Genomic DNA, 15,231 nt, shown 5'->3' with positions numbered 1-15,231 from the left:
TCACATATGCAATAAAAGTAAAAAACTGCGGACTAAAAATATGAGTGCCAAATTCAGGAGAGTGGCTTCCTCTGGGACAGGAATAGAGAGAGAGAAATATAGGAGATTTCTTTTTGATTATAATTTTTTTTTCTTTAATTTTGGGTGCCTGAGACATGGAGGTTTGACATATTCAGCTTTATGTTTTCTGTATTCCTTTTACACAAAATAAAAAATAGGCAAGACAGGTGACAAAGGTATATACCCAGAAACCTTATTTTGCAAAAATGCTCTTGAGGTTAGGGACAAAAAAAATCAATATTACATAATTTCTAGTAGCTATTTTTATATGATATACAATTATGCGATATCCAAGGATTTTGGGTAAACATTAAAAAGAAGCACAATGCTGGGACTCCTCTAATGTCTGATTAATGATATATTTCCTTTCCACAAGTATTATTTGTAAAATTATATTTTTCAAAGTATTCTTTACATGTCACATATAGATCTCTCTTCAAGATCTAAGACATCTTAAACATTTCCAAACTGCTGCTGTCAGCGCATCAACAAGAATGCCTTCTTTGTCCACAGCCAATCATTTAAGCGGCAATGTAAATGCTGGAAACAGCTGAGAAACTCATTTTTCTTCATGTCTCTCCACTCCCCTCCTTCCACCTCCCCCCACCTAAAAAAAGAAGTGTCTGAAATAAAATGAGTCTGGATTATTGTGTTAGTTAAACAATCTGATGTTTTTAAGATCACAAAAAATTCTTTTTTTGGTACAAAATTATAATTTTTTTCTCCTTTAGATGTTCTTTCCTTGAAAAATAATTAACTTAGTTTTAAATACAATGAATATTATGGATTTCTAAAAGACCTAAAGGTGTTGTGAAGTGCTGACAAACACATTACTATGCAAATAACCTAATTCCATTCAGAACTTGTCATTGTCTCCTGGAAGATAATAGATAAATTCTGTGGTGAGAAGGAGCACAAACAATTACTCTGACTCCCATAGTCACAACAGTACTCATCTGACCTCATGCAAAATCTCTCTTCTGCTTTTTTTTGAAAGGGTGAAAGTGGACAACCAGGATTTCCAGGGTCCCTTGGCCCTAAAGGTCAAAAAGGAGAATCTGTAAGTATTTTAGCTTTCAGGGAAGAGAAAGAATATCCAAAAAAACAATTAAAAATATTTTTACAAATCACCCTCAGTTCTATACACCTTGGTTGCCCCTGCAAACAACAATAGATGGATATTTGAGCAAGTGCTCTATTCGAGGCACTTAATACTTTATGTGTATAAACTCATTTAATCCATTAATAATGATAACAAAAAAAAATGTGAGCTATCACTCCTATTCTTCAGATGAGGAAATTGAGGCACAGGGAGGTAAGTAACTTACCTAAGTTCACACAGTAAGTGTTGGAGCAATGAATCATACTTAAGTAGGCTGATTCTAAAACTCAGGGTTTAAAAATCACTAAGCTGCCCTGCTATAACTAAACATTATAGCTAAAATGAAAAATGAGATCAATATACCAAAAAACCAAGGCTAATTTATACAAAAAAATCAAAAATATGTATCTATCTGCTCAAACAACTGCTCTTAGTATACTTCCTGCCTTATTTTATTTTTTTGGTTTAAGATCAAAGTGGCTTCTCAAGCCACTTTTCAATATTTCTGAAGCAAGTTTATTTCAAAACTTAGTTCTTTTGGTGGGAGGAAAAAACCTACAGTATCATTTATATTCAAGTAGGACCACCTACAGAGATTAAATGAATCCTAGTTACAGAAATAAAAATTTTAATGCTGCTAAAAAACAATAACAACAAAAAACCTTATGGCAGCCCTAAGTCAGACTTAACAAATGTTTCATCTTTGTTTTTTAAAAAAAGGTAATACTTTCAAAAAATCACTTTTAACTGTTTCCTTGCCAGGATGAACAAGTGATACTGATTTACTAGGAATAATGAATTAAGAGATCACTAAAATGCTCACATGACAAACAGGAACAGTATTAAAAGTATTTACTATTTTGCAAAGGCAAACTTTCCCTGTGTTTCAATTTAAAAATTAGGCATCTCTGGCAATGACAATAAATTTTCAGGCAGATTTAGAATGAATGCTGTTACCCACGTACCCCAAGCTCTCCTACTTTCAGGGTTCATGTTTGCCCTTAGTATGCAGTCCAAGTCTCCATAATCAACTGCAGGAAATAACACCCTTTTTTTTTTTTTTTTTTTTTTTTTTTTTTTTTTGGTAAGGCAACCCTTGATGGACCTTACAGATTGCAAGGAACTTGTCAGCAGACAATTGCTTATTTTTTATTTTTTATTCTTACAGCACCTGGACTTCCTAGGTGGTCTCTCATCCAAGTACTAACCAGGCCCAACCCTGCTTAGCTTCCGAGATCAGACGGGATAGGGCTTGTTCAGGGTGACATGGCCATAGACAGGAAGTCACACTCTTTAACCAGCTTCCCCAGCTGATTATTTCCAAGAATATCTGGGAAACTCACATGTTCCACAAATCAGTCACTCACTCCTGATGCTCCCCACTTTTTGGCACATCTTACCAACTCTCAACTGCTTCTCAAGGTTTCCACTGTCTCCCCTCCAAGCTTGAACAATAACACTCACCTTCTCTTAATTTCTACTTGACACATGGCAGACCTGGCAGTAAGACTGACTAAAATTCTGCTAGAAAAGCAAGGACATGTAGAGCAGAAAGGAGAAACTTCAGAGTATGTGCTTCTCAAATGTGAATGTGCACTTGAATCATCTGAGGATCCTTTCGAAATGCTGATACTAATTCAGTAAATCTGTGGTAGAGCCTGTGAGGCTGCATTTCTCACAAGCTTCCAGGTGATGCTCCTGCTCTTGGCCCATTGGTCATCCTTGAGTAGCAAAAGTTGGAGGATTTCACAGCTCCTGGAGATTCTCCGTAACTTTCTCTCCTATCACCAACTTTTGGGAGCATCCCACCTACCCCATTGACATGACCTTTAGCTCTATCTACCTTACTCAGGAGAATAAGCTTCTTTTCCTTTAACATCTCCTTGTGGGTTCCCTCTTGATTCCTTAGTTATCCCACCTCCCTAATACATCTTTGCCTACCTTCCTCCCTAACCACTCCCACAAAAAAAAGCACATTTTTTTGCATTATTATGCAGAGAAGTTGAGCTCTTTGTGGTCTCAACCTGTCTATTCCAGAACAGGATCTGAACTTGACTTTGCATAATAACCAGAAGGCCCAAATAATTCATCCAAATAATTCATCAAATTCAGTTCTGAACCACCTACCCTGAATGGCAGTTTGTCCCCCACTACTGGACATTTAGAATTTGACTAGATGTGTAACATATCAGTACTAAATACACTTAAGAGATCATCTAGTTGGACCCCATGATTTTATAAAAAAAGAGAGGTTCTAAAAGGTGAGTGACTTGATCCAGATAGTAGCCATTGGAGTTAGGACTAGATATCAAATTTCTAGACAACCAGTTTCTTGGTTCTTCTAAAACCAGTTACTTTAGTCAATGTGGCTTGACAGTGGCTCTAAATGATCAATGGCGTAAGCAGTGTGATATAAGCAGAAACAAGCAGTTATATAAGCAATATGGCCCATTGCTTATATCTAATTAATATCATCTCCTATCTTAAAAATCAAATAAATTTTTTAGAATTAAGCCTGAAAGGCAAGAATATAAATAAAACCCTAATCTAATGTGTAGAAATTAACCAATAATAAGAAATTAACCAATAATAAATTAACCAATTTAATCATGTTGGCTAGATATGGGGCATATTAGTCAGAGTAAGCTACGTTATACCAAGTAACAAATTAACCCTGAAATTTCTGTGCCTAACCCAAGAAAGGTTATTTCTTGCTCATGCTGCATGCCCAGCTGGGATAAATGGGTGTTCTGCTCTACACTGCACTCAGTTACCAGGCTGACTACCACCATGTAGCTAAGCCATCTGACATGTACAACCTTCTTAGTCACCACTGCAGGAAGTATGAGTGGCAAGAAAAGTGCGAATGGGCTTTTCACTGCCTAGGCCTGCAAGTAACACATGTCACTTCTCACATTTCATTGCCAAAACTAGCTGCATGGCCCTATGTAACTGCAATGGGAGAAAAGGTGAACTGTAGAGTCTCTATCTCATAGGACATGCAGTGAAAAACATGTTCATTTAGTAACCATTTATTTCCCATTAGTGATTTGTTTCAAAGAATGGCAATCCCTAAGAGGACCCTCAAGATTAGTATTATCTACCGTAATGGTTCTTATACTTTCTCTTGACCTTCATATGCAAAAGAAAAATTTTTTAAATTTATGGCTTCTACCTTATTGTCAATTCACCTAATTCAAATAATAAATAAATGAAATTACAAATCAAATCAAATAGACTGAGCAACCAAAGCCTGGGATTGAAGTCAGGCTGCCTGAGTTTGAATCCTGAACAACCAACATCTCACTGGCTATGTGACCTTGGGGAAATTACTTAACTTCTCTGTGTCTCAGTTTCCTCATATGTAAATAGATATACTACTAGTTCCTACTCCACTGGAGATTAACTATGTTAATATATATGTGATTAGAACAGTGCTTGATACATTCTAAAAATTTAATAAATGTCAGCTGTTGTGATAATCTGCACAACTTTAAATTCTCTAGTTTACTAAACTCTTATTGGGCACCAACAGTTACACTAAAGATGCAATGAGAGTCAAGATGAATTATATCCTAATATTTTCAGAGTTCATAGGCAAGATGAACAAGGCAACATAAAGTGTGTGAATGCTCTTTTAGGGAAAATAACTCAGTTACTCAGAACCTTTCTGAGTCTCTTTCCTCATGCTTCTAATGAGACAATATCTTCCCCACAGCAGTGTTGTAAGAATAAATGAGATCATGTACATGTAATTTCAAGAACAGAAGCTAGTAAGAGAAAGCCTATATGTGTTTGTGTGTGTGTGCACGCATGTGTGTGTGTGTGTGTGAGAGAGAGAGAGGGAGAGAGAGAGAGAGAGAGAAGAAGAAGGAGAGAGGAGGAGGAAGGAGGGAAGGAGAGGGAGGGAGAGAGAGAGAGATCATCTTCCATGTGAACTATGCAAAAGGAAGCTTTGGCCTTGGGCACCATTTCAATATATTAACCACTCAAGATTCTCGAAATAGTATTAGAATGATTAACTTATTGTTCATTTGGGAATATGGAAGATTTTTAAAGTTAATTCTCATATATGCTCCCTTTAAGCTGCACAAGGACTGAGTGACATTTTGGATCATTTTAGAAGCTTGTTGGTAGTGGAGGTCTGAGTTTGGCCTACAGGATATCCACATTCAGTTCTGGAGAGTTTTATTTCTAAAAGTGTTTATAATTGATTCTGTTTTCTACCCATTTTCCTAGGGGGAACCTTTTACGAAAGGTGAAAAGGGAGACAAAGTAAGTAGATATTTATCGCTATCTTGTTTTCTACTTCATTGATTTTTTCTCTCTCTGATTTCTGGTATGTTTACTTTAGAGTCTAATAGATTTGCTAAAATAAGCTCCCTGAGTGTTTTACTTTTTCCTCTGTGTATTTTGACTCTTTTATCTTGATAAATGAGAAATTTTAAACCTTGTTAAGTTTTATCATGTGATGACACTTTAACATTTTGTTTGGAGTGTATATTTTCTTTAACCCATTACTATTTGTGATTGGACATGAATGTTTTGAAATATACCCTCTTAGGATATCTAAAATACAAAATTAAAATACAAGATACAGTTTTTCAAAAATTCTGTTCATTATTCAAGTTGGATTTATCAAACAGGAAAATTTTATCAAAAGGATCAATAATAAGTCATGGAAAATAAGAAAAGTAAACTCAGTATAGCCAATATTGTCCTCTTTTGTTTAACCTTTATTTTTTTCCTTTTTTTTTATTAAGTGCATATATCTGATCGTATGTACTTAGTATTCACCATGACATAGCAACTTAAATTCTACTATTCTTTGCCCCTCATCTGAACTTTTAATTCTCTGAGATATAAGATTAGCTAGTGGCAAATCATAACAATAATTTGTTATAATAATTTGTCAGCTAAATGGAGAATGCAGTGATTGCTAATAGAACATGATGATTACAGTGTCAAAAGTGATGAGGAAAAAAACTGTTATAAAGAATAAAGAAAATAAGAAATTGCTGTTTATTAGCAATAAGTATTTTAAATCATTTTAGAATGAACCCTCCTTGACTTCATCATGTCTTCCATTATTTCCCCCTTTATTGTATGTTCATTAGTGGAAACACAAATGAATTCAAGTATTAGAGATGCTCATCTTCATCTGAATTTAAGCATTTTATATATGGTGATTATTTTATTTATAGGGAGAACCTGGGATAATAGGATCACAAGGAATAAAGGTAATCTCCTGACATTCTTCAAATGCATCTCCAACCTAATGAGACTGTGCAAATTAAAGTAACTGGGTTCTCTTTTCTTTTCACCCATATGTTTAGGGTGAACCTGGAGATCCTGGTCCCCCTGGTTTAATAGGAAGCCCAGGAATAAAGGTATATAAGAAATAACTGAGATAAATGAGGAAATAATTTTGGAGTTACAGCCATTTCTGTGTAAAACGAGGTGCTCTAGCGCCACTCATTTTCTTTACAGATGTTCTCAGAGACTTACTTTACTTTGTTTCCATGGCGATTTTCCTCCACTTGCTGCATTTATTACATATGTAGTAACTATGTCTTTTAGTTCGCAATAGGATTTTAAAACTCTTTTTCAGAACATATTCACAATAGCATCCCTAAAAACTTTAAGACTAAACAATGTAAGCTAAACCTATAGCCCTGAACTATATTCTTAAAGTGGACAAGATTCAGGGTTCAATTTCCAAGACAAAATGATGTGCCCCCGAGATGCTCAGGTTCCCCATGTGGGACTCCGGGGAAGTGTTCCAAGAGAGACCAGCTGCTGGGAGGTGTGGAAGACATTAAGGTGATGCAGTCCAACCAACAGGTAAGGCAAGTTAGCCAGGCCTCAGCTGTTGGTGACAACAGACCCATAAATGAGAACATTTAAAAACTATGTTTATAAGCCCAAAGCATATTACAGTATTATACAGAGAAGATAGAATGGTGGAAAGTCAATATTTCTGCAGATAAAGGTCACACCATGTTTTATGTTATATTCAGGCACAATTTTTTTTAAGCAAAGTTAAAGTACATATGACCTTCTGTTTTAGGGTCAGCAAGGACCTGCAGGCTCTATGGGACCCAGAGGACCACCAGGAGATATTGTATGTATAGTAGCTGCAGGTGTCTTTGATTTTTGGAAATTAAATTGAGACTGAGACGTGTTTTAAAGATTGTCACCATCTATTTATGTGACTGAATTAGACTACATTTTCCAAAGACATAGATCATCTCTATCACTAAAACTGATCACACCTAATGTCAGGAGTTATCAGAAAGGCTAGTACATTTGTATAGTCATGTGAGGTCCTGTTGACTATCACTAGCATAATAAGTTGGTCTTTGGAGCTCAAGTTAGCTAAATTATCAAGTGGACATGCTTGTCAGTCATGTGCCAGTAGTAAGGGACATTGGAAACAACCAAAGAAATGAGGAAAACCAAGAGAAAAAGCAAGCATTTCCATTATGCTTGGTTTTTGTTTTCATTCTTCATCCAAAAAGACACTTCCAAAGCTTCTGTTGTTGTTTTCTTTTGAGAACCTCCAAAAAGAGCAAGTCTTTTGGTTGAAAATATTTTATAATACAGTTGGAGAAAGGAGGTTGCATTATGGCCTAGCTTTACTGAACCCACTATTCATTCTCTGGTTTCTCTCTCTCTCTCTCTTTTCTCTCTCTCTCAAACACACACACACACACACACACACACACACACACACATCCCTCCTACCCTTATGCCCTTTAAATGCATTTCTCTATTCATACCCCCAGGTAAGCCTTTTATGCCTTAGACAACCTCCCTAGCCTTCTGAAAACTTGAGAGCTGAGACACACCATCAGACCTCACTTGAGCAAAATGAGAGTAATGCTTGGCCACAACTTTTTGGAAATTGATCTCTTTCTGGCCACAATATCAGTACCCTCCATTAGAATCTCTCCTTTTCCCATCATCTTGGGAATAGCCCCATGACCTCTTGCTCTATTCTCCTCTATTCTCCATGCTCTGGAGGTCTATATTTCAGCTCATTTGTTCTGCTTGGTACTTTGAATATTCAGTTTGTAGAACAAAACTTTCTGTTGCCTCCCCAAGCCACTTAATGAACTATTACAGGTGTACCTAGTGAAGAGATCTTATGAAAAGAGAAAAATGTTGGTGGCAGAGATGGACCCACAGCATGCTCAAGAAGTGAGGTTAAGTGATAGTGGCTGGAGCTAAGAAAAAGAACAAAATCAAAAGAGAAAGAACCCCTGTTGCTAAACCATATGTAAAAGCATATTTTCCTATTTACCCCAATGTCCTTCTGAATTAAGTGATGCTACTAACCACCATCCTCCCACTTCTTCTTGGCAGTAAATATAAATGGTGCATTTAGTTCCCATTACATCCTGGTTACTTCATTTGAAACAACAAGCCACACATTTGCACTAAAGTTTGTGCCTCCTTTAATAGACCAAAATCAACCCATCCCCATACACTTTATATTGTTAAAATTCTGCTCTCCTGACCAAGAGTCACAGATAATGTTATTATAATAAGAGAGGTTCTAATTGTTCTTTACCTTTAATTCCAATTTTTTTAGGGATTGCCAGGAGAACATGGTATCCCAGGAAAACAAGGCATCAAAGGAGAAAAGGTATAGCTTCCATTTTATTCATTTTGTATATTAAGTAGCTAGATAAGAGGAAGAGACAGAGGGTCTTAAGGGCATTGGGAGAGTGAAAGAACAGAAGTAGATTGCCAGAATCGTGCAGGGGCTAGACAGTAACATAAACTATGGTGTGAACAATACCCCCCTGAAGTTGTGCACTTGTGGCAGCCTTTGTTCTGGCATAGAAACACAATGGGACAAAATGAACTAACTTAGAGAGGAAGGTCTCAGGACTTGGAAAGTCTTTCAGGCTCAGCTACCAACTCTGGTATAGACCTAAGAAGTCTCAATTTTTCAGGTCCTGTTTCTTGATGTCTACATGGAAATAGTATATTAATGTTGAACCATGACTGGGGGATAACTTAAAGAAAACATAAAAATCAGCTGAAGAACTTTATGAATAGGCACCCTTTTGTGCATATATTTATATTTATGCCTATGTCATGGTACTGCTAAATTCATTGTTAACATAACTCTAAAAAAAATTCTAAAAGCTTTGAAGATAACTAGAACAGTGCCTGGCATGAATTAGGCACTCAGTAAACAGGGAATGAATGAGAGAAGGAAGTTTGACTGGCTCTATTAACTTAAAACAATGGAAACTACCACTTCCACATTTCCCACCATGAACTGAGCGATGAAATAAGAATCTTACCTTGTTTTCCTCAGGGAGATCCAGGAGGGATTATAGGCCCTCCTGGGCTTCCAGGTCCAAAAGGTGAGGCTGGTCCTCCAGGGAAAAGCCTGCCAGGAGAACCAGTAAGTACCAACCCTTTTATGATTTATTTCCCTTAAAAGTTTATTAATTACTATTGGTATGTTCCCAGTTTCAGATCACCAGTATAGGAACACATTTGGGTCTGCAGAAAAATAAATATACCTCTTTTTCTTCAGATGAGAGATGTAATCTCTTTGGAAATTTGATGCAAGCAAAAGCCTCTCTTCTGAAGAAAATACACACACACACATCATTTTATAGCCAATTTCAGAAGATTCACAGATTTCCAATGCAGAAGGCATGGCTTCTTTAGGGATCTATGGAGCCTAGTAAGGAGCACTCGTTTTAAACCGTAAACCTTCCTAGGACACTACATTAAAACAGAAGAACTGCCCGAAGTTTCCCTTCCAGAGGCTCTGCGAGTATGGCCACAGATAATCATTTACAGAAAATGTCCTTGTGGCCCAGGCTATTTCCAGGACATACAAAACTGAATAACTGGGAAATCTAAATAACCAATATGCCTTGTTTCATATGCCTTTTTTTCTGATCCCCTTTGACTTTTTATATAATTAATAATAATAGTTTTCAGTAAAAGGTGCCTCATTTTAAAGATGAAAACATCTTATATTTTAACGTAACTATACAAAATCCATAACCTAGTGAAATTTATATTCCTTGTTTATTCTTTTACAGCAAAAGGTTTATTCAAGAAAGATGAAGAGCAATGAAACATTTTTCAGTTATGACTTCTAAGATGTTTTTAACCTTTTTAGAAAAAGAAATGATGTATTCTCCTTTTTTTTTTTCTTTTAGGGATTAGATGGAAATCCTGGAGCACCCGGACCGCGTGGGCCAAAGGTATAAAAATATTATAGATAACTTTTAAAGAATTAATAATTAATAAAATGTAGCCAGAAAATTCACATGCCTTGAGCCTTGCACTAACAGAAGCATCTCATCACACAGGGCGAAAGAGGACTGCCAGGTGTCCATGGTTCCCCAGGTGACATAGGCCCACCAGGGGTAGGAATTCCTGGCCGAACAGTAAGTGAAATTCAATTGAGTTTTTGAAACCTTGTTGATTCCAATATTGTGAAATAAACTCCAGTGACAAATTCGAATAAGGAGAAAAGAATAAAATAGTCAGAGGAGGAAATACAAATAAAAACTAGGCAGAGGAAGAGAATTAAAGGGAATTGAGGTTACATAACTAAGCACAGAGAGGGTACTCACTGTTTATTGACTTACAGAAGCTGATCGCACGAATGCTGATTTTGGAGTAGAAGTAGTGATTTAACACTTTATTCCTCTATTCTGTAAAAAAGTATGAGTGATTATAAGATTATAAGAATGCGTAATGTTTGGTTATTCCATATTACTGCTTGTTTTTAACTAGAATAAAATAAAAAGTTAATATTCGAAGTGAAGTATGTATCAACAAGATGATATCAGAAATCTCTAGTATCTTAAAAGAGAAGGAATAGAAGTTGTTTTTAATAGTTAAGATAAAGAATGGACAGTTTTTTGACATGTTTTAGCTATAAGGACAGCACCTGATAATAATGACCACTGTATGTATATTTGTTTAGTAATAAGTAATAAAGTTTTTATTGACCATAAAAAGTAAAGATTCTGGGACAAGAAAAGTGGAAATACATTCCTATTTTAATGACATTAATTTGGGAAATTGGCCTCGTAATGAAGTTAACATGAGAGCTAAAAGAAGATGTAAATAGTAGATAGTTATGTTGTGTGTGACTGGTGTTTGATTTTCCAGGACAAGAATAAAAATGACTATTGGAGATAGGAGATTAAAAAAAGTAAAAATGTAAATCAGGAAATTATTTGGAGAGAGAAAGAGGTTGAAGCAAAAAATAAAATATAATAACTTAAGGACAAAGTATAACTGGAAAGTGAGCAAAAAGTTTTGACAATTACAGTGATATGAATATTTATTTTAAAAAATAAGAAAGGAAATATCTGTGAGCAATTACTAAAGCCAGCTGCTGGAAAATCAGCTTTTCACTTATTTAGGTTGTGAATTCTTTATTTAGTGATCCATGGTTATATACTACGGTTAGAGTTATCATCATTAGGTTCACTGATAATCTCTCAGCTCGTTTTAGTTACCCTAAATTTCAATGTGCTAAAGTAGAAAAGAATAACTGATCAACAGCTTCCTACTCCTGTCACTGAACACTTGTTCTGGCAATTTCTTCAAATAGAGAAATGAGGCAAAGTAGAAAGTAGAAGGGAAAGGAAGCCCTGAGCCAGTTGCCCTGTGGCCAGTCAATTTCTGAACAGATAGAATCTGAATGTATTGTTTGTGCATTCATGGAGGTACAGGGACAGATGATGGTACTGAGAGAGATATCCCAGGCATCTGAGCAGTCATGTTGATGTTTCCAGCAACAGGCATCTGGTTAAGTGTCACCTAAAAGTCTTGGCTGACTTTGCAGAGTTTTCAGAGTGTACAGGTGGCAGGCCCTGTTGTTCCACTAAATAAATTACAATACATAGCCTTTTATCCTACTTGGATACTTTATGGACATTCCTGGCAGAATTCTGATCATTGGATCTCATTCTTCTTAGGGCTCCCAAGGACCAGCTGGAGAGCCAGGTATTCAGGTATGCTACTTAACCAAATTATCTGGCACAGCAAATCCAGTTTGCTTCCATGGGGGAAATTACTGAAAGACTCTCCTCATAAGTAACTATTTTGTCCTTTTCCAGGGTCCTCGAGGTCTCCCTGGATTGCCAGGAACTCCAGGAACCCCAGGGAATGAAGTAAGGACCATCTTGACCTACTCTTCCCACCCCAACCCACCCTTTTTAATCTGCACTGTGCAAAGATTTGAACATGATGTTTCTGTTTTCAGGGAGCTCCAGGGAAGGATGGAAAGCCAGGTCTGCCAGGCCCCCCAGGTGACCCGGTATGTCAACAGACTGTGCCTGATTTATGTATCATTAAATACACCCAGAAGCCAAACAGCCTACCAAGCAAGTTTTGCTGTCCAAACTAATTAAAATGCTCAGTGACTGCTTAGTGATTTTGTTTGTCTCCACTATTTTGTAGAGGGGGAAAAAAATTCAAGCTGCATCAGCATTTTTTGTGTGTGTGACGAACACTTATTTTCTAAAGGTATAATTCAACTGTACCATTTTGCCCCAGGCTGAGCCCTGGCATATCACATCTCAATCCCATGGAAAAAATTGAGTTAAAATATATAACCACAATTTCTATCCTTTCTAATGCTAGTGACTAAATGAATTTCATTTCTCTAAAAAGAATTTTGCAGGTAAGTCACTTACAATATGGTACATATCCATTGATTCTGTGGCTTTAACAATGTTGAAATGATTAAATTACAAAAACTGGCTTGAGTGGGCTCTTTAAAAAATGGGTTTAGACGCTAAATGTGCGTTCCGAAGTTTTATTTTAGGTTAAACCTTGCTTTGAGCGACAGTGAAATCCCTTTAAATAGCCTCAGAATCGGCAGTTATAATTTAAGAGGCCATATGGTACATGACATTGTATTAAGAGTTTTGTGTAATAAAATCCAAATCTGGCGTCTCAGTTCTAAGCTTCACAAATCTTTTTTCTTTCCACACTGGTTGGGGCTTATGTGCCTTTATAAGCTACATTCAGAGGCATATTTCAGCCTTTAACCCCACCACTGAGTGAATCATGTGTGTATAATCTGGGAATTTTGTAAAGTGTTACTTGGATTTTTATAGTGTCTCTCTGAGACAATTTAAGACATGAGGCCAAAACATTGCCTGAGTTCCCTCAGTATCTGTCTTGCCTATCACTTAAACCACACTTAAGCTCTTTTGAACTTCAGTGAGAAAGAACTTTAAGGCAAATTCATCTTGTACTTTTTGTATTTCTTAACAGCCTGATAATTTGCCTGGCAGAGAGCTGATTTCCTTTTAATAAATGATTTACCTTTATGTATTATTTAAAAGCAACAAGAAATCGCTTCTCAGCCTTTTGGCCAAGATCAAGTGTAAAACCAATTATATATGAGGGCTGGCATAAAGGTTGCCATGTCGTGAAAATAGAAAATAGAGATGCAGAATCAAAGCAATTATATGCATGTGTTGGTGTATTCATAGTAGAGGAATAAGGACTATTTCTCAAAAATGTATGTTTGTATAAATACACATATTTGTTTCTTTCTCCTTAACCACAGATTGCACTTCCTCTCTTGGGAGACATCGGTGTTTTGCTCAAGGTACTTTGTTGCTATATAAGAAATTATGTGTTAATTTCCAAGAAAAATCTGAAAGGAACTCTTTGCCAGAAATTGAGTTAATTGCTTAGCATGAACTAAAATTCAATTTTTAAATGGCAGAACATCTATAAGATGAAAAAAAGGAATATGTGTCTTTGTGTACCTTGCACCATTTATACTAATCCCCACGCTCTCTTCTTTACCACTCTCTCATTTGAGGAGCAAAGTGCCAGGGGGGAGGGGGCGGAGATGGTAGTTCTTAGATGAGCTGCAGGGAAGGAATTATGTCACTAACTCCCTGGAGTAGATCATTCTGTCCTCTAGGGGAGCAGCTTTCTCTTAATGGGTGTTTACCCACTCTGTTTCACCACTGAGTAAACTAATCCTCCTCCCTGTATTTGCCCTGGCCAGTCCCAGGATGAAAACCAGTGCTGCTCAATAAACAGCTAGCTTGCAAGTCTGTTTGGATGTCATGGAATTTATAAATGAGCTTCAAAATTCCAAAGCTGACGATTGCCCAAATACCTGTTACTCGATGAAATAAAAAGTATCTCTACCTATTTCCATCTTGCTACAATTTTTTTCCTAATACTTCCCTATATTTTATTAGTAAAATAGATGAGGGAGAATGATAATGGGACACATAATGCTAAGTATTTGCATGTTTCTTCATGGTATGCTAAGAGTGAGTGAACCCAGATGAAAATCTGTCCCTTTCCATTATACTCAAACCTTATGCGTTTTATCTGTCTTTGTATAGATGGACGATATATATGTTTATACACACAGATACACTTAAGCTATATATATGTATATGCGATTTATTTTATATTCCTAGCATTTAGCTCAGTGTTTTGCACAATGACTTATATAATAGTAGGTAGGCAGGAATATTTGTTGGATTAAACACAAAAGACTCAGGAATTCTAGTATATGTATTTGTTAGGTGATTAAAGTTTTGAAATAGATATATAAATGTAAATATGAATATAAAACTATATTAGAGGGGTTTTTAAGACCATCTAAAGGCAATATTTTTAGTTGGAAAAGAATATTCATGGGAGTTTCAGGAAGATCTTTTATTTACCAAATTACAACTACATGCCAGGCAGTGTGCTGCGTTACTTATATTATCTTACTTAATCTTCACAATAATGCTATGATTTTAGGCTGTGGTAATATCCCCATTCTGTAGATGAGAGACTGAAGTTCTGAGCAGTTAAGTAACTTGCTCAAAGTGACACAGCTAGTTACCATAACATTAACACAGGAATTTAAGTCCTCAGATATTGTTTTAGGTTTTTAACAAGGGCAGTAGTATTGAATCCTGGCAGCATTGTAAGAATTATACAATTCCAGAATAGTTAAGGTTATTTACTCTAAGGATCAAACATGTATACACTTAAGCAGAAATGAATATCCTGATACAATGTGGAGTGGCTCA

General features: G+C 36.2%; 1 protein-coding gene and 1 pseudogene across 1 annotated transcript in view; one reads left to right on the top strand and one right to left on the bottom strand.

Moving 5' to 3' along the window:
• COL19A1 (collagen type XIX alpha 1 chain) overlaps nucleotides 1-15,231 on the top strand; it is a 292,373-nt gene that overhangs the window by 231,674 nt on the left and 45,468 nt on the right. Inside the window, exons 19-31 of the mRNA XM_039853067.1 lie at nucleotides 1,058-1,120; nucleotides 5,402-5,437; nucleotides 6,367-6,402; nucleotides 6,499-6,552; nucleotides 7,233-7,286; nucleotides 8,760-8,813; nucleotides 9,498-9,587; nucleotides 10,363-10,407; nucleotides 10,516-10,593; nucleotides 12,142-12,177; nucleotides 12,283-12,336; nucleotides 12,429-12,482; nucleotides 13,746-13,787. Of these exons, the coding sequence (XP_039709001.1) occupies nucleotides 1,058-1,120; nucleotides 5,402-5,437; nucleotides 6,367-6,402; nucleotides 6,499-6,552; nucleotides 7,233-7,286; nucleotides 8,760-8,813; nucleotides 9,498-9,587; nucleotides 10,363-10,407; nucleotides 10,516-10,593; nucleotides 12,142-12,177; nucleotides 12,283-12,336; nucleotides 12,429-12,482; nucleotides 13,746-13,787 (696 nt within the window). The remainder of the gene's footprint in view (nucleotides 1-1,057; nucleotides 1,121-5,401; nucleotides 5,438-6,366; nucleotides 6,403-6,498; nucleotides 6,553-7,232; nucleotides 7,287-8,759; nucleotides 8,814-9,497; nucleotides 9,588-10,362; nucleotides 10,408-10,515; nucleotides 10,594-12,141; nucleotides 12,178-12,282; nucleotides 12,337-12,428; nucleotides 12,483-13,745; nucleotides 13,788-15,231) is intronic.
• Nucleotides 2,322-2,440, bottom strand: LOC120595121 (uncharacterized; annotated as a pseudogene).

This window comes from Pteropus medius, unplaced genomic scaffold (genome assembly GCF_902729225.1).
Source record: "Pteropus medius unplaced genomic scaffold, Ma_sr-lr_union100, whole genome shotgun sequence".
Lineage (NCBI taxonomy): Eukaryota > Metazoa > Chordata > Mammalia > Chiroptera > Pteropodidae > Pteropus > Pteropus medius.
This window is presented reverse-complemented; position numbering and strand designations above follow the sequence as displayed.